This window comes from Columba livia, chromosome 8, assembly GCF_036013475.1.
Source record: "Columba livia isolate bColLiv1 breed racing homer chromosome 8, bColLiv1.pat.W.v2, whole genome shotgun sequence".
NCBI classification, from domain to species: Eukaryota; Metazoa; Chordata; class Aves; order Columbiformes; family Columbidae; genus Columba; species Columba livia.
In genome coordinates this window covers 15,484,092-15,510,675 of record NC_088609.1, presented here as the reverse complement: position 1 = coordinate 15,510,675, position 26,584 = coordinate 15,484,092, and the positions used below count along the sequence as shown (strand labels likewise).

General features: G+C 38.3%; 1 protein-coding gene across 2 annotated transcripts in view; it reads left to right on the top strand.

The window, feature by feature from the left end:
- Positions 1–26,584, top strand: part of KIFAP3 (kinesin associated protein 3) — a 71,024-nt gene that overhangs the window by 2,434 nt on the left and 42,006 nt on the right. Inside the window, exons 2-11 of one of the 2 annotated variants that reach the window (XM_065071052.1) lie at positions 2,762–2,893; positions 4,162–4,316; positions 5,248–5,303; positions 5,800–5,941; positions 7,494–7,593; positions 8,345–8,469; positions 8,928–9,026; positions 9,733–9,911; positions 12,163–12,325; positions 26,059–26,159. In XM_065071052.1, the coding sequence (XP_064927124.1) occupies positions 2,762–2,893; positions 4,162–4,316; positions 5,248–5,303; positions 5,800–5,941; positions 7,494–7,593; positions 8,345–8,469; positions 8,928–9,026; positions 9,733–9,911; positions 12,163–12,325; positions 26,059–26,159 (1,252 nt within the window). Of the gene's footprint in view, positions 1–2,761; positions 2,894–4,161; positions 4,317–5,247; positions 5,304–5,799; positions 5,942–7,493; positions 7,594–8,344; positions 8,470–8,927; positions 9,027–9,732; positions 9,948–12,162; positions 12,326–26,058; positions 26,160–26,584 lie in introns of both variants that reach the window. The other variant, XM_065071051.1, reaches the window with a different exon arrangement.

Genomic DNA, 26,584 nt, shown 5'->3' with positions numbered 1-26,584 from the left:
TCACACACCAGCTTAGGTTATGTGAGCTCAGCTGGCACACCTTTTGTCTGTAGGAAAGCCCTTTCTCTTTTAAACCTTTAATAGGACAGGATTCTTGTTGACAAAGCAGGCAGTGAAAGGACAGGCTGATGTGGGTGAAAGCTCCCCAGTGCATTGCTACTTCTTCCAGTGTTAAGAGTGTCTGTACTTTTAAGTGTTTTATGGAGTGACAAGATGGATAGAAAATCAGTAAAGTAGATGTTTGTTGCTTTGGGAGGGAGGATATTTTTTTTTTTTTTTTTAAACGTGATGCTGGCAATCTGAATGCAGTGGTTTCCAAATGGAAAACAACTTTAGTGACTATGTAGTGCATTTTAGTGTAGGTCTTCCAGCAGTTCACACAGTAAGATTTTTTGCAGAGAAGGAATTTGGATGTGAATTGATTTGTGACTGTTAGCTAGGAAATAGCTCAAGTAATGAGGATGGTTATGAGTGTGAGAGGGCAGAAAATTTCTGTAGCTGTTTGGCTTATCCATCTGTTCCTCTTAAGGAAAAAATTAAATATGGGAAATGTTAAAACTGTTTAAGTAGTGTTAGGCTGAAGTTCTGCTGATCACTATGCTCATCAGCAGTTTATTGCTGCCAAAAGGTCTCGCTCCTTCCTCTTTATCCATGCTCATCAATAGGAAGTGTTATTTCCTTTCTATAGAGCACTTTAATTCCACAGCATGTTAAAACTCCCTCTGCCGAAACATGAAGAGTTTTCTGTTGGATTGCTGGAAGTGGCTTTGAAAGGGTTTCATGAGCCCTTACACCAAGGTCACTGCCAGGAGCAGGAAAAACATGGGAAGATCTAATCCTTTTGGCAATGATGAGCTGTTAGTTCAGCTTGGTTATTGGAAAACTATACCCAGCTCCTGCAGGCTGCTTGTCCTCCAGCCATTGTTTTCTTTGCATCTGTAAATATTACCAAGCTGTCACTCAACAGAGGTTTGACTGTTTGACATTTGTGCTTGGGATCTTATGGTAGGTCTGAATATGGGGGAAATATATTTGGGGGTGAGCAGTGTGGGCAGGTTTCTTTTGAAAAAGATTTGCTGCAAGCTTTCTGCCCTGCAAGGCTGGACCTTGTGAGAACAGAGAATGGACTGTAATAAAGCATCTGTTTCAAAGTACTATTAAAGGAAAAAAAACCCTGTAAGTCTCTTCAAAAAAACCTGAAGTGATACATAGATCTACAATCTCATCAAGGAAGATGTTGCTCTTTAGCAGTGTGCTGTATTGTTTGCCCTGTAACTTCATAAGGCTGATAGTTGAACTAGAAACTTCACTTCCCACAGCAGACCTTTCTGTGGTTTGTGGGGTTTTTTGGGGCAACTGTATCTCAAGAAAAAAGGTATTCTTTGTAGTTGTATTCTGCAGAAGGGGAAGCAGCCACCATAGTAGCTGGGTAGATGGAGGCATGCATTTCAGACACATTTTCTGAAGAGAGTGGTTACACTGAAGGCTGCATCTGGATTTGCTAATGTTTCCAGCGCTATGAGACTAAAGTAGTTTTCCCTGGGCTAATTGACCTGATGCTGTAGCTAGCTACTGTTTCATCTATGCTGATCCAACTACTGATGAAGCCACCTGTAAATCTGTTTATTGACATGATCTGTCTTAAAAACAAACAAAATAAAACAAAAATCCCACACACCCAAACAAAACCTCAAAACAAACAAAAAAACCACCCACCAAAAACCAAACCCACATTAGGGAGTTGTTTTTAATCTGCAGTGTTTTAGCAGTCTGGTTTATGGCATGGCTGTACATACTGTACTGGCAATACCAATGGGAAAAGGGGCAAGGGTCAGCTTTACCACCAAAGACAGAAACATGTAATTGTTCTCTGGATGTGGTTCTGCCACCACTTGAAAATAGAAGTGAGATGTAGCTTCATGGCCTTTTATCCATCTCCTGTTCTCATGGCCCTCGTGTGTCTGCGTGGACATGGAGTTGCTGGCACAAGGGGGGAGAGGCCAGGAGAGGTTCTTGTGGCAGAAACATACCCAGAGTGCATTCCTGCAGAATGCTTTTCCAAACTATCTGTAGCTGTAGTAAAGCAGATAGATATGCTTGATTTATACCTGATAATGGCAGCTGTTGATCTGGTAATCCCTGAGCCTAGCAACAAACACAATGATGCAACGAACAGTAGAGAAGAGGTTCGTGCTTGAAGAGGGATTAGTGAATTTGAAATACAATTTTTTTGTAATTCATTCTTGGTGGATTTTTAAGTGTTAAGATTTAGCTAGGCCTACCAAGAGGGTCTTTGAGGAATAATTTCCTTTTGTAAGTGACTATACTCATGCCACTAGATCAATGCCACTAGCAGAAGATTTTGCTCCACCGATGATGTAACAGGGTCTCAACTGGGAAATTCACCTTCTCTGTGAAATGCATCTTTTTCCTGGTTGTAGCTCCTTAAGAGAGCTGGGAGACTTAGAAATCAAATATTTATCCTGTTTATTCCTTACTTGACTTCTGTGACTAAGATTTGACCAGTGGCTTGCGTGTTTCGGTATGTACTAGAGACAATACTTAAGAATATGCCACTAGCACTAAGGTTTGATGCAGCTGTGTGAAATAAGGAAATATGGTGTGGAAGGAAGGCAGTGCTTGGGTGTAGAGTCTGGATGAAACTAGAGACAGGTTGTTGTTACTGATCTGTGTACTGATATGTTTTCTGAGCTTTTCATTTAATCAATAATAATATTTTTGTTGTTGTTCTTTGCATCAGGAAGGTAAAAGGAGGCAACATAGATGTGCATCCATCTGAGAAAGCCCTCATTGTCCACTATGAAGTGGAAGCAACGATTGTGGGAGAGCTGGGAGACCCCATGCTGGGAGAGCGCAAAGAATGTCAGAAAATGTAAGGTCATAGCAAGTTCTGATAGCTTTTTCTGTTTTTCACAGTGTCATAAATTCAGTAACTCAAAAGCATCAACAGCATGTAAGAATTAATACTTTCTAATCTTTATAACATGTAGCCCTAGAGTAGTGGAGGCTTAAGAAGCCAGGAAGTAACATGTGCCTAGGAAAGTTAACATCTAAAACACATGTTGTAAACTGCTTTTCATCCATGTACTTTAAGGTGCTTTATAAAGAAAAGCAATTATTCCCATTCTATGTGGTAGAATCTTGAGGTATAGAAAAGTGAAGTGATTGGTTCCTACTCAGATGATGGTGAATGTTGGAGCAAGTAATAGTATTGAACCTTCTGACAGCCTTATGCTCTAGCTGTTGGCTCTCCTGTTTTTTTTTATCTGTTTTGCCTGCTAGTAATTTCACGACAGTATCTGAATTTTAGTATTTCCTGGTATTTTAAAAGCATTAGAACATTCCCTATTGGAAAAGTCCAGAGAACTATTATACCTTCAGTTTCCAAGTTACAAGTTTGGACCTTTCCTATGTTTGTTTTATCTCCATGCTTAATTATTTGTGAAAATTTGAGCTGAAGTGGCTATGTATGTGAGTGTATGTAAGAAGAATAATTGAGGAAGAAAAAGAGAATCCTTATATTGCCTAAAATTTTTGAAGATATCAGAAATGTTCACTTGTTTTCAGATTAATCAGCATTGCATCTTGCATTTGCAAAGCAGTGTATTTCCTTTTTGATTTATCCTATTGTTAATGGCCACAGATTTCTTACTGTTCACTGCTTGTGGACCTGACTGCAGGTCTGTCAGAGCTGTGGGAGACTCCTGACACTGCATCTGCAGGCACTGCAAAAGATCTTTCCTGTGTAGTCAACTCCCATAGCTGTTTCTCATTCCGGATTTTTTGTGTATGCTGTACTCCCTTGCAGTCCTGTGCATTTTTTGGGGGGGCTGTCTTGCAAATAGATTACTGGCTGCTGTGTCTCAGATGGTTATAAGTGATTTGTTCATACAACTGCACCTAGTGTTGCTGCTTGACAGCTGATGGACAGTTACACTCTGTCAAATCTGTTTGACAGTTATTTGACATTTGGAGTTGAAGAGAGCCACTGCTATGATGTTACCTTTGTAAGCCGTGGCACCAGCATTGGGGGTATCGGGATTATTTCTGCTTGAATAAATCAATGGCTGTGTAAACATAAATCAAAGGACTGAAGATAGAAAAACTGAAAAACTGAAGAGAGACCTATCTGTATTGCAGAATTCGGCTGAAGAGTCTTAACTCAAATACAGACATTACTTCCCTGGCTCGAAAGGTGGTTGAAGAATGCAAGCTCATTCGGCCCTCCAAACTTGCAGAAGTAGAACAGCTGTTGTACTACCTACAGAATCGCAGAGATGCCTCAGCAGGAAAAGGTAGAAATTCCTGTCTTAATAGGAACAAAGCAGCTTGGGACTGGGGTGCTTCATCATTGAAAAAGTGCTATGTGAGGTTTTTCTAGCTGAGGTCCTAACTTATGTGATGTACAAGTTCTTAGGATATAATGAGAGTAGGAAAGCTGTATAGTTAAATCACACTTGGAAAAAAATTGCAGTCTTGGAGTGAGGTGACGAGAATCATCATTTTAACAACCAAAGTCTGGTTTTTTTTTGCTTAAACTTAGTATTGATGCTACTGGCTGCCTTGTGCTTTAGTAGGACTTTAGAGGTATGGACTTTTCTATTTGGTGCAGCCCCTTCAAATTGCATCTGCACTTGCAGTGACATCAAAAGACTTTGAGGATCTTACTAGAAAGAGCTCTGTCATCAGTTTTTCCAAGGGTAGATGTGTTCCGATGCTGAATTCATGATGTCTGTGAAGCTGGAGTGAGGGTCTCAGAGGCTGACAAGCGTTTGTACAGTGTAGCAGACAGCTTGGGGTAATTCCCTTAAGTTCCTGGTAAACAAGTTACTTAGAACAGTAACAGTGTGTCTTGGTGCATCACAGGGGAGCTTTTCCACAGTGTACAAGAAGAAGCAAAGCTGCTAAATTCTCCCACTGTGTAAGGAAGTTTTGTCACTCCGGGCTTGCACTAAGGTCTGTTACCCTCTGTCTCCCCAGCTGACTGGGCTGTAGCTGATAATTTGGACTAAGGAGTCAAAAGGCATCTGGGGGCTTATTTTGCTCCCTGTGGGCTGTTCAGCTTCAGAAACCTAATATACCTTAGCTGTCTTAGTCTGACAGGTCAGCTGGACACAAAAGGACTTTGACCTTGATTTAACCAGAATGTTTACTATGTAAATACTGGGTGTGTTTTTGTCTCTGCATATGCAGAACTTAACTGCAACCATGTCTTTTTCTTTATAGAAAAGAAAGAGAAATCCAATAAGCCAAAAGATCCACCCCCATTTGAAGGAATGGAGGTAAATATTGGTGTTAGAACAGAAATGCAAAATTCCTTTACTTTTTAAGTAAGCAGTTATGTAAAGAGGAGCAGGGGGAAGAAATGCTGAATTCTGGGGTTTTTGCTTCTTGTTTTTTAAACAAAGAACTTGGTTTGGAAATATTGCACAATGGAATAAAAATAATCTCCATAAAGGGTAAAATATTTTACTTGCGTACTCCCCTCTCCAAGTATAGCACGCAGCAGGACAGCGAGTGAGGTCTGGAACATCGGACAGGACACAGGGAGTCATGTCTGAGCATCCTTTGTTTTGTGTAATTAAAACATCTCAGATTTCCTGGTGTTTGTTGGCAATGATTCTGGATGTGTTGATTTTTTTTTTTCCTTTGTATTTTATTTTTCCTAAGATCTTAACTCTAGGCTGTGCACTCTTTTGTCTATTGATTGAATAACATTGTGATTGATGGCGAATTGTCATCTCTCTCTGTGAAACCCTTGTTTATGGCTGGTTTCAGATTGATGAAGTTGCCAATATCAATGACATGGATGAGTACATTGAGTTACTGTATGAGGACATTCCTGACAAGGTGCGTGGCTCTGCCCTCATCCTGCAGCTGGCTAGGAATCCTGATAATTTGGAAGAACTGCTTATCAACGGTAATGTTAAAGCACAATGGTAACTTCTCTTAACATTGTGCTGTGTATTTGTGGTGCTTTCTTCTCAATGGAAAATAGTTCACCTTTATTTTGGGATTTTCTCTAGTTTGCTGGGCTTTGATTCTCAGTACATAATAAGTTGGCTGTCAAAGCCTGGTTGCATCTCTCTACAAATGGATGCTGCTTAGACTGTTCGTAGGTGGGCCTAACACAAAAATCTTCCTGGCCTTGATCTGCTTCTGCTGTTTTTTCTGATCCTAGTTATTTTGATGTTTAATTAACTTCAGTTGGCATTGCTGCTGGAGACGAGAGTGTAGAGTTGTATCCAACTCAGGACATTCTTTGATCCTGAAGATCATGAAACTTGTTGTGAAAACGGGTTCTGGAGGCTGACATAAATATAGGTTTCTAGTTTCCAAGAGAATTAATAATTTAAATCTAGATGCATCACTGAAGAATTTCACTAGCACACCATACTCCTTTTCTTATGGATCCATTTAAAAATCTTATCAGAATGCATGATATGACATTCACATTGCTGTCCTTTTGTGCCTGCATACATTTGTGCAGTGCCATGTGCATTTTGAGAATTACATTAGTGTGGAATAGTGTGTGTTTGTAAATACATATGTGTGCGTGTATATACATTATTGTTTCCCATTGCCCCCTCTCTTCCGGGAAGAAAAAAGGACCTTATAGTCTGTAAAGGTGTCAGACAAATGAAAGATAAGGGCAATACAAACCAGACCTCTAAAGTGATTGTGGGTTCATGTCTTGTTAATTTAATAATTTTTTTCTTTGCCCTCTTCCTTTTTTTCTGAGCCCCTGTACCCTCACGTTTCTTGAGTAAATGATGACTTCAGTGTGTACTTTACCCAGGCAAGATTATGTAAGAACTGGGATGGGAGGGGAATGGTAAGCCATGAATTAATGGCTTGTCCCCATGAGTTGTTGTAAATATTGCAGTGCTTGGAATTGCCAGTTGCTGCCTTTCTCACTCTGATCACATAATGTGGAGTACATGAAGAGAGTTTAGATAGGGTAAAGGAACAGAAAATATAAGTAGTTCAGAGAGGAAAAGTGAGCTGAATTACAAGAAGAAATAGCAACTTTGTGCTAATTAATAATTTGGTTTCTACAAGTTGGGGGGGAGGGTGGAAATAAATAGAAATAAGTGGATGAAAAATTATAGTTGTCAAGGTAGAAAATAAAGGGGATTTGGAAGTGAACATGGTGATGTTTTAGGGAGGGGCCACAGTGTAGTATGAAACATACAGATGGCAGAGACCAGGAGATCTTAAGGTTAGTGGAAGTATTAAGATGACCTTAGTGTTTGTTTGCAGTTTCCTTGCATGTTGCTCCTTCTTAGGGCTTGTGACTGGATGAACACCCTGGATACTCTGTTTTATAGTAGTACCGTCTCCAAACAGAACTTGAATAGTGTTGCATGTTAAAGTGAGAACTCTGAAAACCTTCCATTAGAAAACTATACAATAAGGTGTATTCAAATTCTGAGTCTCACAAGACAAAAAATGCTTATGTGTCACTTCAGAAACTGCCCTGGGTGCATTGGCTAGAGTGCTGAGGGAAGATTGGAAACAAAGCGTGGAACTTGCTACCAATATAATTTATATTTTCTTCTGCTTTTCAAGGTGAGTGCAGAGTCCCTATGTATAGGGACATAAGGAACTTCTCTCTCCTTAGTGGTTTTTCATTTGTTCACTGCACTGCACTACAAAACCTCACTGAAACAGGAAAAAATATGCTAAGATGGAAACACACTTGTGAGAAATGACAAAATTGAGGCACAAAGTGAATCCCCGTGGTAAGGCAGTGTGTAGTAGAGCTGGGAAGAAACTAGTAAGGATTCTGACCCATAGCTTATAGGCTGAGCTACTGCCTTTTATTTCCCTCAGCATTCCTACAGGAAATAAACAGTATTCAAAACAGAGTGCTTGCTCTTATTTAGATATACCAGTGTTTCAGCATACTCTCCCTAGAAATAATTCAAATGGAATTTGCATTACAAATTGATTTTAGAGCTTTGTTAAATTTATGATGAATAGAGGGTCCTCTGAAGCACTTATAATGTGAAAAGCGGGACTGATTGGCAAACATTTTCCTTTACGCATGAAAATTGGAATGTGTTTTTGTCTTGCCTTGGAACAACACACTGTTTCTTGTCCTTCTACAAGTGTGGAAAAATATTCATGTTTTCAGGAATTGTTTTTGTTTTGAAATAATTTTCCAATAGAGAAGTGTTATAATGGGGCATAGAATAAGTATATTTTTTTAATAGTTCATGTGGTACACTGTTGGCACATTGATAGCATAGATGTCACAGCAGATTTGGGGTTGTTTGCATTTATATTTTTCCTCACAGGTGTTTTTTCTTCAATGTAGTTTTTCTCAATTTCATGGAATAATCACACACTACAAAATTGGAGCTCTGTGTATGAACATCATAGACCATGAACTGAAAAGACATGAGCTTTGGCAGGAAGAACTTGCTAAAAAGAAGAAAGCTGATATCCTTTTGATACACTGGGGCAGCTTGATGGCTTCTGACTGCTCTTGGTAGCTGTTGCTGACTTGTAAGAGATGAGCATACAGCAGCTTCTGTGAAAGTAGTGCAAAATACAATTGCAGATATGGAAAAGACCAAGAGTAAGAAGTATGGGCTGGTGAAGGGATTAAGCTGGATTTAATAAAACACAACAACAACAACAAAGCTTTATTTTATCAGCAGTATGTCTTTGGAACATTTTTGCTGACTATTAGGGTATAATACATCCAGGACTAAGAGGACATAAAAACCCCATGCTGTAGATTACAGGTGTAGCAAGCTGTTGCTGAGGTAGTGGCTTTGCCCTGGCTATTCTACAAATCTCTTGCTTTTTAGCTAGTGATCGAATAACACCTTTGAGAACAATAGTCATCTGAACTGTATAGCTTTTATCTGAACTCCTTAGCTTCTGCTATTTACTTGATGAAGATCCTGAAAATCAAACACTGAAAAAGGACTACGAGAAAACTTACAAGAAATATCAAGGGCTGGTTGTAAAGCAGGAACAGCTGCTCCGAGGTACCAGATCCAAATAGCAAATTATTTCCTTGTTGGTGAAGGTGGGTAGAGGGTTTTACTGGATGCTTGCTGTAACCAGGATGTCTTAAACATACTGAATGTGTGGATAAATATGCAAGAGCATTGCCAAAGAACAGGGAGAAGATGGGTACTTACTTGGATTGTTTGACAGTATGTTAACAATTTTTAAAGTGATCTGTCAGTCTTAGAGGGAAAATAGCAAAAGTGATCCACTTAACTTGCCTTGTTCGTGATGTTGGTTTGGGAAGAGTTGGACATTCTGGGTTTGTACGTTTGATTTGAATTTTTTAACTTAGCCTGTACCTGACTCAAATTGAATAGTTTTCACTCTATCTTATTTTTGTGCTAAAGTACACTTAATTTTAGATTGAAATTATCTGAGTGGCAAAGCTATCCAAAGAAGGGCTTTCTAATGGTTACCATTGGAATCGAAAGAAAAAAAATATAAAAAGCTTCTAGTGATAATAATTTTTTTTTGAAGCCACTATTAGTGTTAATCTTCTTAATGCTTTCTATTATAAACAGGAATAAAAAAAACATTCATGGTCAATTTCATTCAAAATACACTGGGAAGGGAGTGGAATGCTTCTGAAAGTCTTGTCTTAAGCACTTAGTCTCTATATAGAGACTTGTTTAGTTCTATTGTCTTTGATCTGTTGGTATGATTTGTATTGCACTTTGTTAGTTGCACTTTACCTGCTCCTAAATCTTGCTGAGGATACCCGCACTGAGCTGAAGATGAGAAACAAGAACATTGTCCATATGTTAGTGAAAGCACTGGACCGTGATAATTTTGAACTGCTTATCCTGGTTGTATCCTTCTTGAAGAAACTCAGCATTTTTATGGAGAACAAAAACGATATGGTAAGGCTCGCAGCACTCTACTGCAATATTGGAAAGGTATGGACTCTGAAAACTTTTTGTGGTTGGAGGGAAGAGGGAGACACCTCTGTCCCCACTCTAAGTTTCCATAGCACTGATTGTCTTTTGTTACTAGTAAAATGAATAAAGGAAAATAAATATAACATCCAGCTGTAACATACTGCAAAAGTTTTTGAAGAACTGTCATCCCAAACAATGAAGACACCTCAAAATATGATACATGAAATTCCAAATTTTGAACTTAGTACCCCGAAGTCTTGTCATACCCCCACTTCTAGAGATGCCCATGACGCCTCCCCTGGAAAGAGGGGTAGTTATCCTTTTGCGGTTTGCTAGACTATTTTACTTCTTTCCTAGGTCAGCTTGGTCTTTTAGGCAACGGCTCAAACTTCTGGAATTATAGCTTGCTTCTCTTTTTTTTTTTTTTTTTTTTTTTTCTTTGTGACTTTAAGCTTTAGCCAGATACCTCCTTACTGATTTCCCTATGGCTTGTATTAGATACATGCCTTTACTTCTGTGCCTTTATGCCAGTTTGTAAAATGAAAATGATAAATTCTCCTTATCCAAGAGGTAATCTGAGATTAATATTACACTTAGATTGTGAGATGAAAAGATCTGTTTAAATGCAATAGAAAATTAATTGCATTTTTATTAGTGAACCTGTCATTTGCACACATATGCACTGAACATTGCATAGAAGAGGTATCTCCTTTATTTATGTATGGGTGTCCTATTTCTTAACAAAAGTCAGACACGAAGCATGTGTTTTTGGAGGTATGTAGACTGTTTATCAGGTGATTGGTTGCTGATTTAGTTTATACTTGTGTAGTGCCCTGAAGGACTTAGTTAGGAAAATAAGGATTAGCTCTCCAGCCCACTGATTTGCTGGCACACTTTCCACATTCCATTTGATTTGGTTGAAAGACAAGTGAAACAAAATTGTTGAACTGAATTTATTGCAGAGTGTTTTAACCGTTTTGAAAAGGCTTTTGAAAAGTTTTGTAATGCTTCAGGTCAGCTGTCTATTGGAGCATTTCTTACTGATAATAAAGATGATACATTTTCTCCAGAGTGTTATTAAGGAAAGGTATGAAAGAAGGAGAATACTTATATCAGGTGCTAACACAAACATTTCAAATGCAAAACTAACCATGATTCATTGTGCAATACCCAATTCTAAGTAAAAATGAATAATCCATATATATTTATAGAACGTTCTTTCCCTTGGCGTTCAAATACCATATTAAATTCAAAGCAGTGAAGTAGGAGTTCTTGCTATCTGATTGTTTCTGATCAAAGATATCCAGTCAGTTGTTTGATTATTGCACTGTGCCGTGTAGGGAGAGCTGTAATTTCTTTCCTTAGTATTTATTCTGTGTATATTTATAACTGGAAGGCTAGTTGCGTGCATGCAAAAGTTTGAAGAATGCAAAGTAATTTTATGTGCCTCCTTCTGGCCAAAGAAGGTTCTGGGAAGCAAAGTAAGTATACATTTAAAAGATTATGTCAAATAAAAGCAGAGAAATGTTGCTTAAAAATGATAAAAACTTTCTGAAGTCTTGCCATTCAATGGTCAGATGTCTTTTCTGGCTGGTAAAGTGAACTCGGTATGAGGAGCTGATACCACTTCTCAGTTCCTGGATTCCACTTTTTAATTTGAAAGTGATACATCTTTCAAGATGACTTTCAAGCTTTTGTTAAATTAAGGTAGGGGGTGGTGTGCCTCTTCTGAGAGTGCATGCAAAGTTCTGTCTAGGGATTCATTTGAAATTCACAATGAAAGGTCTCAAATTCTTTTTCCATGCCAATTTTCTGTCTTTCTTGGTTGGTATGTTTTTGTCTCTATTTGCTCTAGTTGCTACAGACTTGCTTGTATTTAAGTTTAAATGAGTCTGTCCCTTGCCCCCAATCAAGTCTTGCAAGTGATGCTTTGACCACATTCTTGCATTATTTCAACTGTGAGGAATATTTCCAAGACATCTGAACTGTTCAATTCAAAATATTTTTTTAATCAACATTACCCAGTAACCCAGTCTAGAAGACTTTCAACCACAAAGACATAAGCAAAGCTCCTTCGGATGGAAACTGCATCGATAGTCACTGTTATGGGTACAAATTGCATATGTATTTGCTATGCATGCATGTGAATATACAACATGCTGAGAGGGCTTTTACATTGACGACAAAGCTAAGTTTGGATGCATTGTGGATTTTTCTTTTTCTTGATACACAGGTTGAAATGGATATTGTTGAAAAACTTGTGAAAATGGTACCCTGTGAACATGAAGACCTGCTGAACATCACTCTTCGACTCTTACTAAATCTCTCCTTTGACACAGGCCTGAGAAATAAAATGGTACAGGTCGGTCTGCTTCCCAAACTCACTGCACTTCTAGGTATGTTTTCTTTTAACATAGACATTTCAGCAGGGACAATGAACTGTTTGCATCATGATACAGTGGGCCTAAAAGTTGCTACATCACTTTTCTCTTTGCCAAAGAGCTTCCTCATTACTCTCAACTTTTTATAATTCAAATAATCTTTTCAGATGCAGGTTTAAATGGAAGTTTAAAATAATGTGTTTCCCAGTAGATTTATTCCTCTTAAGCTCCTGAATGAGTTTTCTGGTTGTTAAAAATAACTTTGATAGCTACCTGAAAACACAGGAGTGATGCTTGTAATTTTGGGGAAAAATAGCCAGCAACTTCACAGAGCTTAGCTGATGGAGACAGCAACTACCTCTCTGTTTTTTTCTTCTTTTTTTTCTTTTTTTTTTTTTTAATGAATCTTGATATATCTGTTGCCTCTTGTTACCTGAATGGTCCAGATAGGGAGATCAGAAGTTTCCCAGCTTTGTCAGCTTCAACTCTAGGCAGTGCTAATGTTTTTAGACTTTAAGCTTGACAGTCTGTAAATTGTGTTAAAATCATGTGAGTACTTTAGGCACAAGTGAAACTTTTTGTTGTCCATAGGGGAAAGCAATAGAGACAATAAGGAGTTTGGGAAAATGCAGAGGATTGTCCAATTTGATCATTGTTGTATGCTGGAGTTCTCAGGAGGGAGTTTTTTATTGTTCCTTTTGTGTTCCTTTTGTGTTCTTTGGCTGATACTATCTAGAGGCCCTTCTGGTAGATACACTAAATGTTTAGCAGGATTTGTCTATAAGAATTGCTGAGCCCTCATTTTGAAGTCGGAAGTGAGGATCTTGTATTGTGGAGCCCTAATGTGTGAAACACTGTTGCAAGACATTGTTAAAGCTTTCTGAGATCCGTTGGGTCTGGGATGTACTAAATACAGTGCAGCTGGTGTATCCAGATGTGATGGAACAAGTGGAATGCAACAGTAAATCTGTGAGCTTTCTGTCGTAGCTTTGTATTGTCTCTCAGGATTGTTTGCCTTCTCAATTTTACATTCAGCCTCAACATGGCCTTATTGCTGTTTAGTACACAAGTTAATACCATGAAAACTTAGACTGCTTTGGAAGCCTTAATCCTGTTGATGATTAGTAGAACAGCTACCTAATATATCCTGAAATGAGTCGGTTCTTTTTATGCTTCCTGCCCCACAACCATGTTTGCACTTGATATCTTCCTCTGGGCTGAGCTAGGAGGAAGAAGAAAAATGGCATTTGGAATCCCTCTTCTTTATACTTTTTTTTTTTTTCCTTCAGACAATGTTATTTGGCAGTGAACTGAGAAGTAGAGGCTGGTCAAGAAATACGCTTTCTCTCGTTTGAGAGAGGATCTGACTAGATAGTCTGATTCAACTTGGATTGCAAGCCTTTTAGAGCAGAAGCTTGTCTTTTATTTGTTTGTAGAGCAGCTGGCACTACTGTCTAAGGCTTCTAGGTACTTGTCACTCCAAGCAATGGCATGACACAAATCACTGAGAAGTCCCTGCTCCCAGAAATTCCCCATTTAATATTACAGTCAGACTAAACTCATCAGTTAAATATCTGCTCTCTAGTGTCTGATTCTAATGTGGAGAGAATTTCTTTTCAAATGCCATTCTCCTAGGCTCGTAAGTAGGGCTTCATGAAAGGCTGTTTAGCTCAGAACTGGCTGCTAAAATTGCAGTCTGTTCCTAAAGTGGCTGTAAGGGTAATCTACAGTGAGTTCCACTAGTACTTCCAGAAGCTTCACAGTCTGTATGGATCCATGGGCTGGTTAGAAAATGTAGGTAGAAATATTGTGTATTACTTGTTTCTTAAGCCAGCCCTGTAATTTGTGAGACCCTTTTGATAGGATGATGCAAATAATTCTCTAATACATGGTTTTATGTATCCTATCTCAGGAATGCCTGCAACCTTAATAATAATCATGTGCTGGATGCCCCTTTTGTACAGGTTACTTGGGTATTAAACACACATTATTCAAGTCAGTACCATTTGGCTTACACTTTCAGGTTAACTTAAAGTGCTAACACACCTCAACAGCTGTTGACAAGTTACCATGCAGCTCCTAATGCCAAGAGGTCAAGTTTGTTGACTCAGCCTACTGAAATTTAACATTTGTGCATGCTGTGCCTTTGAGTCTTAAGCAATGGGTTCGAGATGAGGATAAATTAAGTGTAGTAGGTGTTTAAGAGGAGAGTTGAGATTGCAAAGAATTAAAGGATAGGATTTGTAAGGTGGCAGTTTACAGCTGAGCACTGAGATGGCTGCAGTCCACAGTTGTGGGAGACGTGCTGCTTTCCCAAGGAACACTTGGTGGCCTGGGAGCAGGAACACTCTAAATGTAGGTGGAGGCTGGAAGCGGAGGGGATGGACTGAGTATGGCATGGATATGTTGGAGGAGGACCATGTTCTTTCTTTCCATCTCACTCCAGAGTGTTGAGGCTGCTGTTGAAAGCATGGATATGAAAAATTCTGCTTAGTCTTGGTTTCCATTTTAATTAGCCTTTTCTTTTTAATAATGCCAATGTCTGGTTCCCCATGTAGCTTTGCCAGTCAGTGCTGCTTGCTATTTTTCGTGGCTTTTCTTCACAAGTCTGAAGTATTGTATGTGACAAGACTCCTCTTGCTCCCTCCAGGCACCCAAGTTAATCAACTACAGCTGATCTTTGTTATGCTCTGAATCTCAAAGAATTGGGTGCAGTTGAGGGAAAACTTGCTTCAGACTGGAGATCAGAAGCTGGAGCAGAGCTGTGGAGACCTGTGAGATATAGCCTGCTGTATTCAGGTTTTTCTATACTCAAGCTGCTTAACGAAGTCTGAAAAGAGATTTTATTGGTTTGTGTGACTTCAGTTCTTTAAGAAAACCTTGTAGTTGTTGAGTCAGGGCCTGGCAGAGGACATTTTTTTGTACTTGTGGCTTTGCTTTAATACTTTAAAAATTCTATTTACAGAGTGATCTTTTTTTATTTATTCTCTGTGTGAATGCCTTATGTGCTAGTGTATGTGAATGGCTTCAGTGGATTAAGGTGAGAATTCATGTGAATTCACCAAGTGGTTTAAACTAGATGTTTGCCTGAAATGTGGAAAACTGTTAGGAAATAGATTCTCTAACAGTAACACAGATCCAGTGCCCTCTAATCATGACTTCTGAAGGAGATACCCAAGCAGCACGCTATAGACTATTCTGTGGAGGTTTGCTTCGTTCTTGCAGTCCTCTCATTTTGCTTGGCATGACATAATTCAAGTGAAGCCGAGTAGAGAAGTGACTTGCTCCAAATGAACTAGAGTTTGGTGGTTAGTTTTTTCACTTGTGGAAAGTGAAGGGGGGAAAGAGAAGAAGGGAAATGTAGAGCTGAACTTCAAGAAAACAGATTCGCATCCTTCCTTTATCTCTGGGCATGCTGCTCTTCCACTGTTGGACAGAAAGGAAATGTTATCCTGTTTCATAATTCTTCCCCTGGATGTGTGACTGGTTTCTAAAGTAAATGCCCTGGCAGCAAACAGAAGAAAACATTGTCTACAAGGAAGAGTAAAAACCCCTCACTTCTTGTTTGGACCAAATCCACTTTGTTTTTCAGTTAACTGGCCAAACCAAATACAAAATTTTTAGTATAGCCTTCTTAAATATATGCACAGCTTGTGACTCACGTTCTTCTAATAAGGGTGCTATTTTGTGCTGTGTCTGAGTGGTTTCTTACCCTTTGTGAAGCGAGACAAATAGTTCTCCATTCTCCATGAGAACAGCAGGCAGTTTGTACAGCAGAACCAGCTGAGTGCTGCTGTGTGTGTTACGGAGCCTGCAAACTCTTCCTGGTGGACCCCTGTTCAGAAGGAGCTGCTGGCACTATGCAGATGTGGCAGGCAGTGCTGGGGTTTCTGTGTCCACCCATGAGTTAGTTATTCCCCTTGAAAGGACATTAATGGTAGGAAATAGTGCAAAAGCTGTTGCAGTGGGAACTGTGGTGCTGCATAAAGGAACAAACGTTTTTTCTTTCTATGATGTGTGCATTCATCCCTTTGAGCTGCTGGGCAGTTCTTATATATACTGATGCATGTTGTCTTGAAATGTCATTTCCTTTAATTCACTTCCCAGTGCAAACTATGATTAAAGAATGAAAACCCATGATGCTTGGAAGTCAGGCTCAAGTGTCTCTTCTTGGTTGCTCAAAATTACTAGCTGCTTTGAAAAATCGAGGGCTGATTGAACACAGGTATTGGTGAGCTGAAAATTGGGTGGGTCACAAAAAAGTAGTAGTTGCAAATCAGGCTCAAATGGGGCATGGAGTGCAGAAGGGTTGTGCACGTGGCTGTGAAAGTATTACACAGTGCCAAGATGTTCAGTCTCAAAAAGGTTTTAGGTGGTGATGAACATCTTGGGTTATGTTTTTCAGTACAGACTACAGTGACTGAAAGAAAATTGGCTTTGTGGATTTGTGTTCAGCCAAGCAGACAAGTGTTTGTTATACAACACTCTGAAACATGATGTGATCAGTCCCAAGTAGCAACAGTACCGTTTTGCTAGTCACACTATGTATTGAGCCGAAATGCCTTATTAATGTGAGCATCCTGGCCTGATGTTCTGAATTTCTTGGTGTTCCAAGCTAACTGATCTTTTGTAGAAGTCTAAGGGCTGTGCAATAATTTGCAAAGTCCAAAGTAGGTCACACTTTTCTATTATAAGTTATTTATTTAGGCTGGAGACAGCCAGAGAAGAGGGTAACGTTTACAGTCTGAGTTAGTCCTCACTGAAGAGTCTGCCTTCACTAGGTTCATTGATAGAATTTTTGAGAGTTTTATTATCTAAAATATTTTCTGGAAAGTGCTGAAATTCCTCTAATATTTTTCCATTCTTTACAGTTTAGGTTTAATGAGTAATCAAAGAATTACCAGACAGTTGTATGTTGGGTTTCTTAACAATCAAATCTTAATACGGTATGCAGCCAAGCTGTATTATATGTTGACTGCTGTTTAAAAACCCAATAAGTACTTTGCTCTCTAATTAACGGACTGCTGTGGGTTTTTAATGTTCTATTCCTTTTATGAAAGTTTCTTTTAAGAAGGCTTAAAGTAGAGTGTTCTCTTTATGAGTTCACTTGGCCTTTTTTTAATGAACTTATTATGGAGCTTCACACATCTGTTGAAAATTGGAGCTTCTTATAGGCTACTGCAGTGTTTTTTCTGACTTTAACAGGGCTCGTTTATCCTATAAAGAAACATACATTTTCTTACCTGATCAAGTGAGCAAACAATAGAGGTCAGATGTGGCAAAGACCCTAACAAAAAGCACATGTCCAGCCATCAGAGTGAGGTAAAGTCATATCAGGATTGCTTGAAGTTATTAATGGCAGTAAAATTTATGCTTCCTCCTGTTTTCCCAATTAAATTGAGAAACCTTTTTTTCCTAAGGTGGCTCTGCAGCAGCTGGTTCCAATACTACTTGTGTGAATATTGCCTGGGGTGTCTCCATTCCTTTATAGTAGAGGCTGGCTGAAGCACATTAAGTAACAGTTCAAGTACAGGGACCAGTCTGTTGGAAAGCAGTAATTATTAAGGGATTTATTTTAATGGTAGGGTTTTTTATAATTTGTGGTGAGTATGGCCAGGGCTTAAAAAAAACCCAAGCCATGACTACCAAACAAACAAACAAAACCCTACCAAAAGAAACACAAAACAGAAACATGTCTTAACATTCGACTTCTACATCTTTATTAGATCTGCAAATAAACCCAGCATGTCTAACTGACTTAAAGAGAGTGTTGGGTGCATGATGTGTCTTAAAAACCCAGCACTTACTTAGATAACTATGGATTAGAGAACTAACCCCAGTATTCTTAAAGAAAATTGCCTTCTGATGTTGAGAAATACAGAACTCAAAGTAGAGAGGCATCAATATCACTAATATTGTGTATGAAGGAAAAATAGAATCCCAACTATTTTTTTTAAAGTAAAAGCCTTCACCAGATCCCTGCTTTGTGTTATTGAGGTCAGGAAAGAATAACTGAAATTCATAACATGTAAGCTTATATAAGTTTTTTGAGGGCTGTTGTCTAAGATTTTTCTGACTCCTTTACCACTGTCAGGAGTTGGAAACAAAGTTGTTTTCCATTTTGTAGCTGTTACAGGTGGAACCTGGTTATCTGAACACTCAGCCTTTCAGGTTCGGGTGAGTAAAAGCTCATGGCTGTGGTGTGCAGCTCACCAGCACATGTGTAGTTAGCTGTGTTGTTAGCTTTTTTTTAATGAAGAGGATGACTTTGGTGTAACAAAATTAACTTAATGGGTCTTGGCTGAAAATAGATGTGCCTAGGACAGCAGCAAGGACAGGAGTGGAGATATGGCAGCCATCAAAAATGAGGGAGCCAAGTTGGTGACAATTCACTCAACTGATGAATGGGAAGGTTTCCCTGAGCTTGTAGGTCTGTTGTGGAGCTTACAACATGTCACTGCATAATTAATTGAATTATTCTGTTTCTTTGCATATTGCAAGAGCAAATTAATACTTATCAGCAAAAAGTAAATCTAGTCTTCTGTGTGAATTGTTGACATCTGAAAGCTTTATAGGGCATAATTTGGGTGCCTAAAGCATAACAGGACAGAAGTAACCAGCTCTCTTTTCTTGAAAAGCTCCATAAAGAAGGGATGGGGCACTTCCACTCGTCCTCCTGATCTATGGTAAAATCTTCATAAAGCCTGTATGAGGACCAGGCTAGAAGAGAGAGGAGCATCTTTTCCAGAACCCCTGTGAAACCTGCAGGCAGAGGGATCGTCTTAAAGGATGATGTGGAACAATTTTGCAGGTGTAGAAGTTCCATAGAACCTGAGGCTTTTATAAGTTCAGATGTAAGGGGGAAGGTTACAGTCTGCTTTCCCTTTTGGAAATGTGTAAACATCTTAACTCTGGAGTTTCTGCTGTTTATCTAAGAGTTTCTCAGATGATCTGCTCCAGTGAAGAAAGCCAACTGCAGATTCCCTATGTCTGCAGTTGTTAAGGTGAGAAATCCTGTGTCAGTCAACAGTATTATCTTCAGACCCTTTGAGGTGATGGGCAGAAGACATATGCTAACATAAAAATCTATTGCACTATAGTGACTATACTGCTAGTATATTCTGTTCCTTTGGTCTTTGACATTCAAATGCTTTACAGGGTGGGTTATAATTTTACATATGCGACTAGTCTCATTGGATAAAGAAAAGCTTCCTTTGTGAGGCTGGGGCGTCAAATGTCTTTTTATTCTTTTTGGAAAAGCTATCAGATCTGTGAGAAGCTTGTAGATCATCAGTGAATTACCTTTTAAATAACAAAACTGTGATGTTTTCATGATACGAATAATACAATTGAATCGTTTGTCTTTCTTCCAAGACTGTACCAGTAAGAGCATGCTGGTGCTTGCATAGGAACATGTCTTGAATAATACGAAACTTAATTCTTGTTATCTGAAGATTCAAAAGCTCAGCCAGAATTTAACTCCATGTTTTGGGTTGGTAGATTTGAACTTCAGCTTTGTGCTTCAGCAACTTTGAAACATGGGTAAAAACAGTTTCCATTTCAGTGTAGTGAATCATACCTTTCTCAAAGTGAAAGGGAGCAAAGGAGCATCCTGTTATGGTTTTTTGTTTTTGCTTTCCTGTCTTTGAGCAGTACTATTTTGAAATATGGCTGCACCATCCATTCAGAACCGAGGCTGCTCTGCTGTTGAGCTGTGCACCCGCAGAGCCATGAGCATGGAAAACTTCCACCTATTTCCATTCTCATTCAATTCCATACAGGAAGATTGGAAGAGTGGTTTTAGATCAGACAAGTCTGAATCTTTTCTAGTAGTTGTAATTGGAGCAGTTGATGTAGTTTAGTGAAATATAGTACAGATATGGCAAAAAGGATGCATGTCCTTCTATAAATTTCTATTTCATTGTATAGCATTTAATTTACATAGCTTGGTGGGGACTCCTTGAAGAACAGCTTTGTGTGGAATTTTTTCTACCTACTTTGGAAGTGGATGTTTTCTTAGTTTGAGTCAAACTAAGAACCACCTCTTCTAATTTCCAGTTTATTTTAATAATGGTAGTGAATTATTTTTTGTCTCTTACTATCTTTCTTGGTCATAGCTTGACTGAAAATGTAGTTCTTATTGTGGAAAAAAGGGAAATAGCTTTATTTTCTTCAGGGATAATCCCATTGCCTCCTGTTTTCTTTCAAATCTGAACTTCTAATTGATTTATCTTTGGTTTGTTCAGTATGGGATGTTAAAACAAATCATATTCCAATTTCTGTGTGAATTCATATGAGTTCAAGTATGGTTGTAGGACATTGTAAATAACAAAATATTTTTTCTCTAGGAAGATCAGGCCTCAAAAAGAACATACCTAAATATAGCAGTATGTTTTCTAGCCAGTGACTATGCTTTGTTGTCTTCTAAGATTAGCAATACTGTAGTGAGGTGTTTGCTGTCTATTTTTCAGTCTATCTTGCACAGAATTCCAGACAAAGAAATTGAACGTGAGGCTCCAGATGTGCAACTTCATTTTTGTCCGTGGCTGTAACGTTAAATAACTCAATCTAAATTAGTCATTTTTTAGTCCTTTGGCTTAAAGATCGTCATTATACTTTCTTTTCTATTTCCTACAATAAAATAGTTATCCATATTTCAAATGTGGCATGTACTTAGTTCTTTCGAGGAAGGAAAAAAAAACCCAACCGTGGTGAAATCAGGGTTTTAAGTTAGGCTTATGATACGAAGCCAGGTTCAAATAACATAAAGGTGGCACAGAAGGGGTTATTAGTATGTAATTAATATCACAATGTATTATTTACAATGCCTAGTCTCCTTGAGTATGAGCAGATTTGAAAATTCTTTCAGCTTCTCTTGATAAAATAAACGGATATATCCAATACTATTTATATTTACATATGTAAATCAAACCAATATGTGTCTAAACCACACATGGAGTAACTTAACCCGACTGCTTCAGAACTGATTGCAGGGAATAATGTGGGGCAGAGAGTTAGGAGTAAGGAGAGTTACCTTTCTATTGCTTTTTTTTTTTCCTGAAGAGCGCTGCTAAGTATGATACATGTGAATAAACTCTTGTTTTCTGACAGCAGTGTGAGACGGTGTATAGAGCTGATATTCAGTTTGTGACATTCGTATCCATCTAGATTTCTTATTTGCCTAATTATTTAGCAGATTGGACTCAAGATTATTAGAGTTTGAAACTGAAATAAAGGTTCACTCTGCCATTTTAATAGGTATTTACTGTCATTTGTGTTCTGGTTTTGATCTAGTGTGGTTAATGTTTTACACATGAGTCGAATAAGGGTGTATTTCATATCTAATGTGGAGACATTGATGATTCCATTAGAAATGATGGCTACTTGAATTACTGATAGTGTTATGTTTGAATAATTTAGTCCATAATTTGTATTCTCATTTTTACATTAGCATTTGAAAGCTGGATCCTGCTGCTGCAATTCAAATTGGCATTTCAGTTTTACAGCTTTAGGGTTTCTCTTTTGTTATCCCGGAGCTGATGAAGGGATTTTTCAGTTTAAGCTCACAAACTCAACCAAAATGTAGGACCTGATCTCATGATCAATAAATATATTTTTTTCCTTTGACTTGTGCTTCTAGTACCATTTAGATCTTCAGCCTTAGTGAGAACTAGACATGGAATTCAGGCATTGGCACATGGCTCCTTATTAATGTTCAAAGGCTAAAAATCTGAAGCCATTTTGAACTCAGAACCCATCATGTATTTATTTCCCTCTCTAATTTGCAGAAAACTAGTTGTGAAAACAGCCCGAGGGACCTGATATTTTTCCATCCCAGCTGCTCCAGCTGAAATACAGCTGCAAAAAAAAAAAAAAAAAAAGAAAAGAAAAAAAAAATCTAAGTATTGTTTCTATAAACTGTTGAGTGTATTTTATAACACAATAATTCCCACAAAATCAGTAACTGCAGTTAATGACCGGTTTGTTAAGGCATTAACTGCACTCAGCTGGGAATGACCAATTTCTCTGGAATGGCTGTATAAGAACTAAGGATAATTCAGTAACACTTTCAAATAATTATTTGGTTAATTAATGGTAAATTCTTGTGGAAATCCTATCAAAGTACTTGTGACCCCTACATTTAATATCCAATGAGTTCATTATGATTCATGTTTTATTGCTATAAATACCAGAAGAATCCATAATGACTAGGCTATTATTTTCCAGGGCTGCCCTTACTGCTTGAGGCCATTTGGCTATTCCACCTTCAGTCATAAAAGTTTGATGCTCAAAACTACCCACATTTGTAGGCCACAACTTTCTGGCACCCCACCAAAACTTTGGTGATTTTTATGAACACGTTTGGCAGAGATCTGTTTTCTTTTTTCTCTTGCTTTTTCTAGTTAGGGGAATAATTGATGCCTACTGTACCAAGTCATAAGGAAGTCTTTCTTGCAGTGTCTGCTTTTTCATGTGTGGCCCTCGGTACTGGTCAAAAATAATAGAAAAGGTATCACTTCCATGCTTTGGAAAGCTGTTTTCCAGCCAGGTACTGGGCATGGGCAGGGTTTGAGATTTTTCTAGCCAAGTCTCTAAACAATGTTTGACTTGGGGCTTTATTCATTAGCATTCAGATGAGTATAAAATAATAATAAAAAAGTAAGCTTGGTGCTGGCATATTCAAGTCAATAGGTGTCAATTCATTTTTTAGAGTGAAGTCCCTATGTAAAAGGATGGCAGCTGGCTTGGTGGATTTTTCAGTTTGTTGCTTCTTATACTTTTATGCAATCTTCATCCTGTAAGGTGATGCTTTGTGTTTAAAACGTTGTAGATGTCGAATCTGTTCTCTTCCTAATCTTTGACTAACTACTTATGCACTGTTTCCAGTCAACTTTCCAAAAGTCTGTGTGCTTCCTAGTTGAGCACAAAACTAACAATTGCATTAAATCATGCTGGCTGTGTTTAGAAACAACCATGTCCTCTTGATTTTCCTGAAGCTTTTGATTCTTTGGATCATGAGTTGCCACCGTTTTGCATGAGAACTGAAAAAAATCAGGAGGCTCTGCTTTTTTTTCCACCAAAGTGCTTCCACAGGGAAAATTGGACAGTGAAACTTCCTTAAATCAGCCTGAAATTTCTTCCTTTCTGGGAAATTAAAATGAAACAAAACTTAAAATGCATGCACCATTAAATACTGGTCTAGTTGCACACTGTTTTAGTTTTAGTTCTGTAGTTTACTTTAATCTTCAAGTTAGTAGAATTCAGGGTTTTTTTTCTGCTTATTCACAGTTGAAAAATTCTTTCTTGCTTAGCCTGAGCAGTAAGTGCCTGTGTCTGAGATGCTTTAAGCTCTTTTCTGTTCCCTGTGTTGACAGTAGGACGGAGGAGTTCAGGGAAAATGGGTCAGTTAACTGCACAGCAAGAAGGAATTTAAATTAAACTCTTCTTTTTGAACTGTAGTTATCTTTGCCTTGTGTGTCGTAAAATCCGCCTTATAGAACGTAATTCAAGAGAATTATTTAAATGCCAGTCACTAAAATCAATTCTTTGAGTTCATTCGGATAAATTGATCAGAATTCTAGATATTCTTCCCACTTTAGCATGAGTATCTAGGTCTTTTTGATTATTTTTGGTAGTTCAGAAACGGAGACAATACTGTCATTCTGCAATGATACCCAAGGTGTTTAGGCATCAGAAAGGTGGTTGTGACAGGCTGGGCCTTTTGAAAAAAGGGGAAAGAAAATTATGCAGAGGTTATTCTCAAAGAAACAGAAGGCCTTTGCTGCTATAGTAGGTCATTTTATTTGAAAATATTGCCAAATAGCAGGAAAGTGCTATTGCTACCAAATGTAAGACTGTCGTAGCTGATGCTTTATCATAGCACAAATGAAGCTTGCAAAAGTGAGGAATGAAAAAACCCCATGAAGGGCAGGTTAAACAGATGTAAAGTAACATTCTTGTTGACTGCCTGCCGGTTCGTACCTGCTGAAGGTCTGGGCCAACATCGCTCTAGTTTGTTTTCCTCTTGCTGTTCCAGGAAACGAATTTTCCCCCATTTTTACTGGCTTATTTTTTACTTCACATGGTGTTTCCTGCATAATCCAGCGAAGTTTGAGTCTTGGTGTTTGAGTCTTAAATAGAGGCATAGGAAGAAGTGTTAAGAGCAGTGCAAACAGCTCTTTTTTCCTAGCCTCATGAAATTTGAAGGTATCATTTACTCTTTGAATTTTTATATTTGCTTAGGATAAGCCTTTAGCTGTAAGTATGGGAAGTTTTTTTTTCGTGTAACTGTTGTATTTACGATGTCACTACAAGTGAATAGGTAGATAGGATGACCAGTCACAAGAGAAGCACAAAAGATGAGAAACGCTTCATTTTGTTTGCCTAAAACAGCGTGCGTATGTTTTAGCAGCTATAGTACTTTCTGTGCTTTTATTTTAATCACAACCAGAGTGGCTTTCAAATTTGGGTGTTATCTTTTCCAGCTGTTAAATGTGTGGAAGGTTGTGATACAAGTCACATTTTTTTCAAACAGGTAGGAATCCAGAAGGATCTGAAAGGTCAGCTGTGTTTTTAGGTTTGGCATGGGAAAGAATGCTTCACTGTTATATGGCAACTACCAAAAGGGTTTAGTGGGTCTTTTTTGGTAATTCAATTTTGAAAAAGGCACAAATGTGCATTCTCAGGATAAAGGCATCATATCCTTGCTGCTTAAAGGAAATTCCAGCTCCAAATGATGTATGCAGAAGAAAAATTTAACTGTGTTGGTTGCTGTTTGAGGTCTTGATGCTTTGCCAAAGTGTTAAACAGACATGTTCTTACTTAGCTGAAATAGAAGTGGGAAGTAGGCTACTTCTGATCAGTTGTATAAGAACAGCAGGTAAATTCTGAGTTAGTGACCTATTACATACTGGTCTAACTAATATAAATAGTCAGATGAATGTTTTATCCTGTCTGTAGTCAGTATCCTGCTAATATAGGGCTAGAGGAGAGCTCAAGAGAATGCTCAGTCCAGATTTCAGCAGTGAGTCAGGATCAAATTTGTATGTGATGTTCTTAAACATTGGTATGTTTAACTAAGTTGGTTTTATAGAACCTTTCAGTAAAATACTTTGCAGTCTACTCACATGAACTGCTCCAATTTTTCTTGAGAAGCTTTTTGTCTTTCGTATGTGTTAATGTGAAAATATACTAATGTCATCTTTGAAATGTGTGAAACACAAAAGGCACCCACAGGATAATATTATCTTTTAGGATTATAAAACAATCAGTATGTGACTTATTTGAAAGACACTGGATTCCTTCTACAACACTTTTTAGTGGTAGTTATTATTTTTCTCTCTGGTACATTGTTTATCATTTCATACAGAGACAAACTAGTTGTGTCAACGGGTATATCCACTGCTAAATTGGTGTTACATTCGATATTGAATTTCCTAGCTGGAAACTGATGAGGGCTTTCTCTAGATGGCCTTTCACAAATATATTCCTGGCAGAGTGGGGTTGAGAGAGTGTTTTGTGGTACTGGGGAGAGAAGGAGTAGTTAGCATTGCCTTTCCTCCCTCTTTGCAGAAATACATAGTTCATTTGGATAGACCAGGCGAGACCCTTTCATTAATGTTACATCTCCAATTTAAATTTTCCCTCTATTAGCTAGGACTTTTGTGCTGTTTGTTTTCTGTTTAAGTGTTTGTAATACCTACAAAACCAGGCTTCTATTAACATGGCTTTTTTTTTCCTCCTTCTAGCAAATGAAAACTACAAACAAGTAGCAATGTGTATTCTGTATCACATCAGCATGGATGATCGCTTTAAATCGATGTTCGCATACACAGACTGTATCCCACAGGTATGTGGTTTTAAATAGGATGAGGAGTAAGATACAGCTTTGCCTGTCCTCTCTTCTCGTTCATAGCAGAGCTCGCACTGACACCCACAGGTGGAAGTGGGAACGACCACGATGCCGCAGAGTTGGTGTTGAACCACCTACTCATGGGGCAGTCTGACTGTTCTTGCTGTCTTTCAATGGTCCTCAGAAAAAGAGTAAGTGACATGTTCTCTGTCAGTGCTTCTGACACTTGAGCGGCATCAATGAACTGGTAAAAAGACGGGTGTGCTGATGAATTTCTGCAGAAGACCAGGAATGCTTGAAAGATATTAAAGCTTGTGCACAGCAGGTCTTTAGGGAACCTTGTGGAAAGAATTTCCTTCACTGTTTTAGGAGGCATTCTTTTCTAATCCCATTGGGTATCAAAATGTCAATGTCTCCAGTGT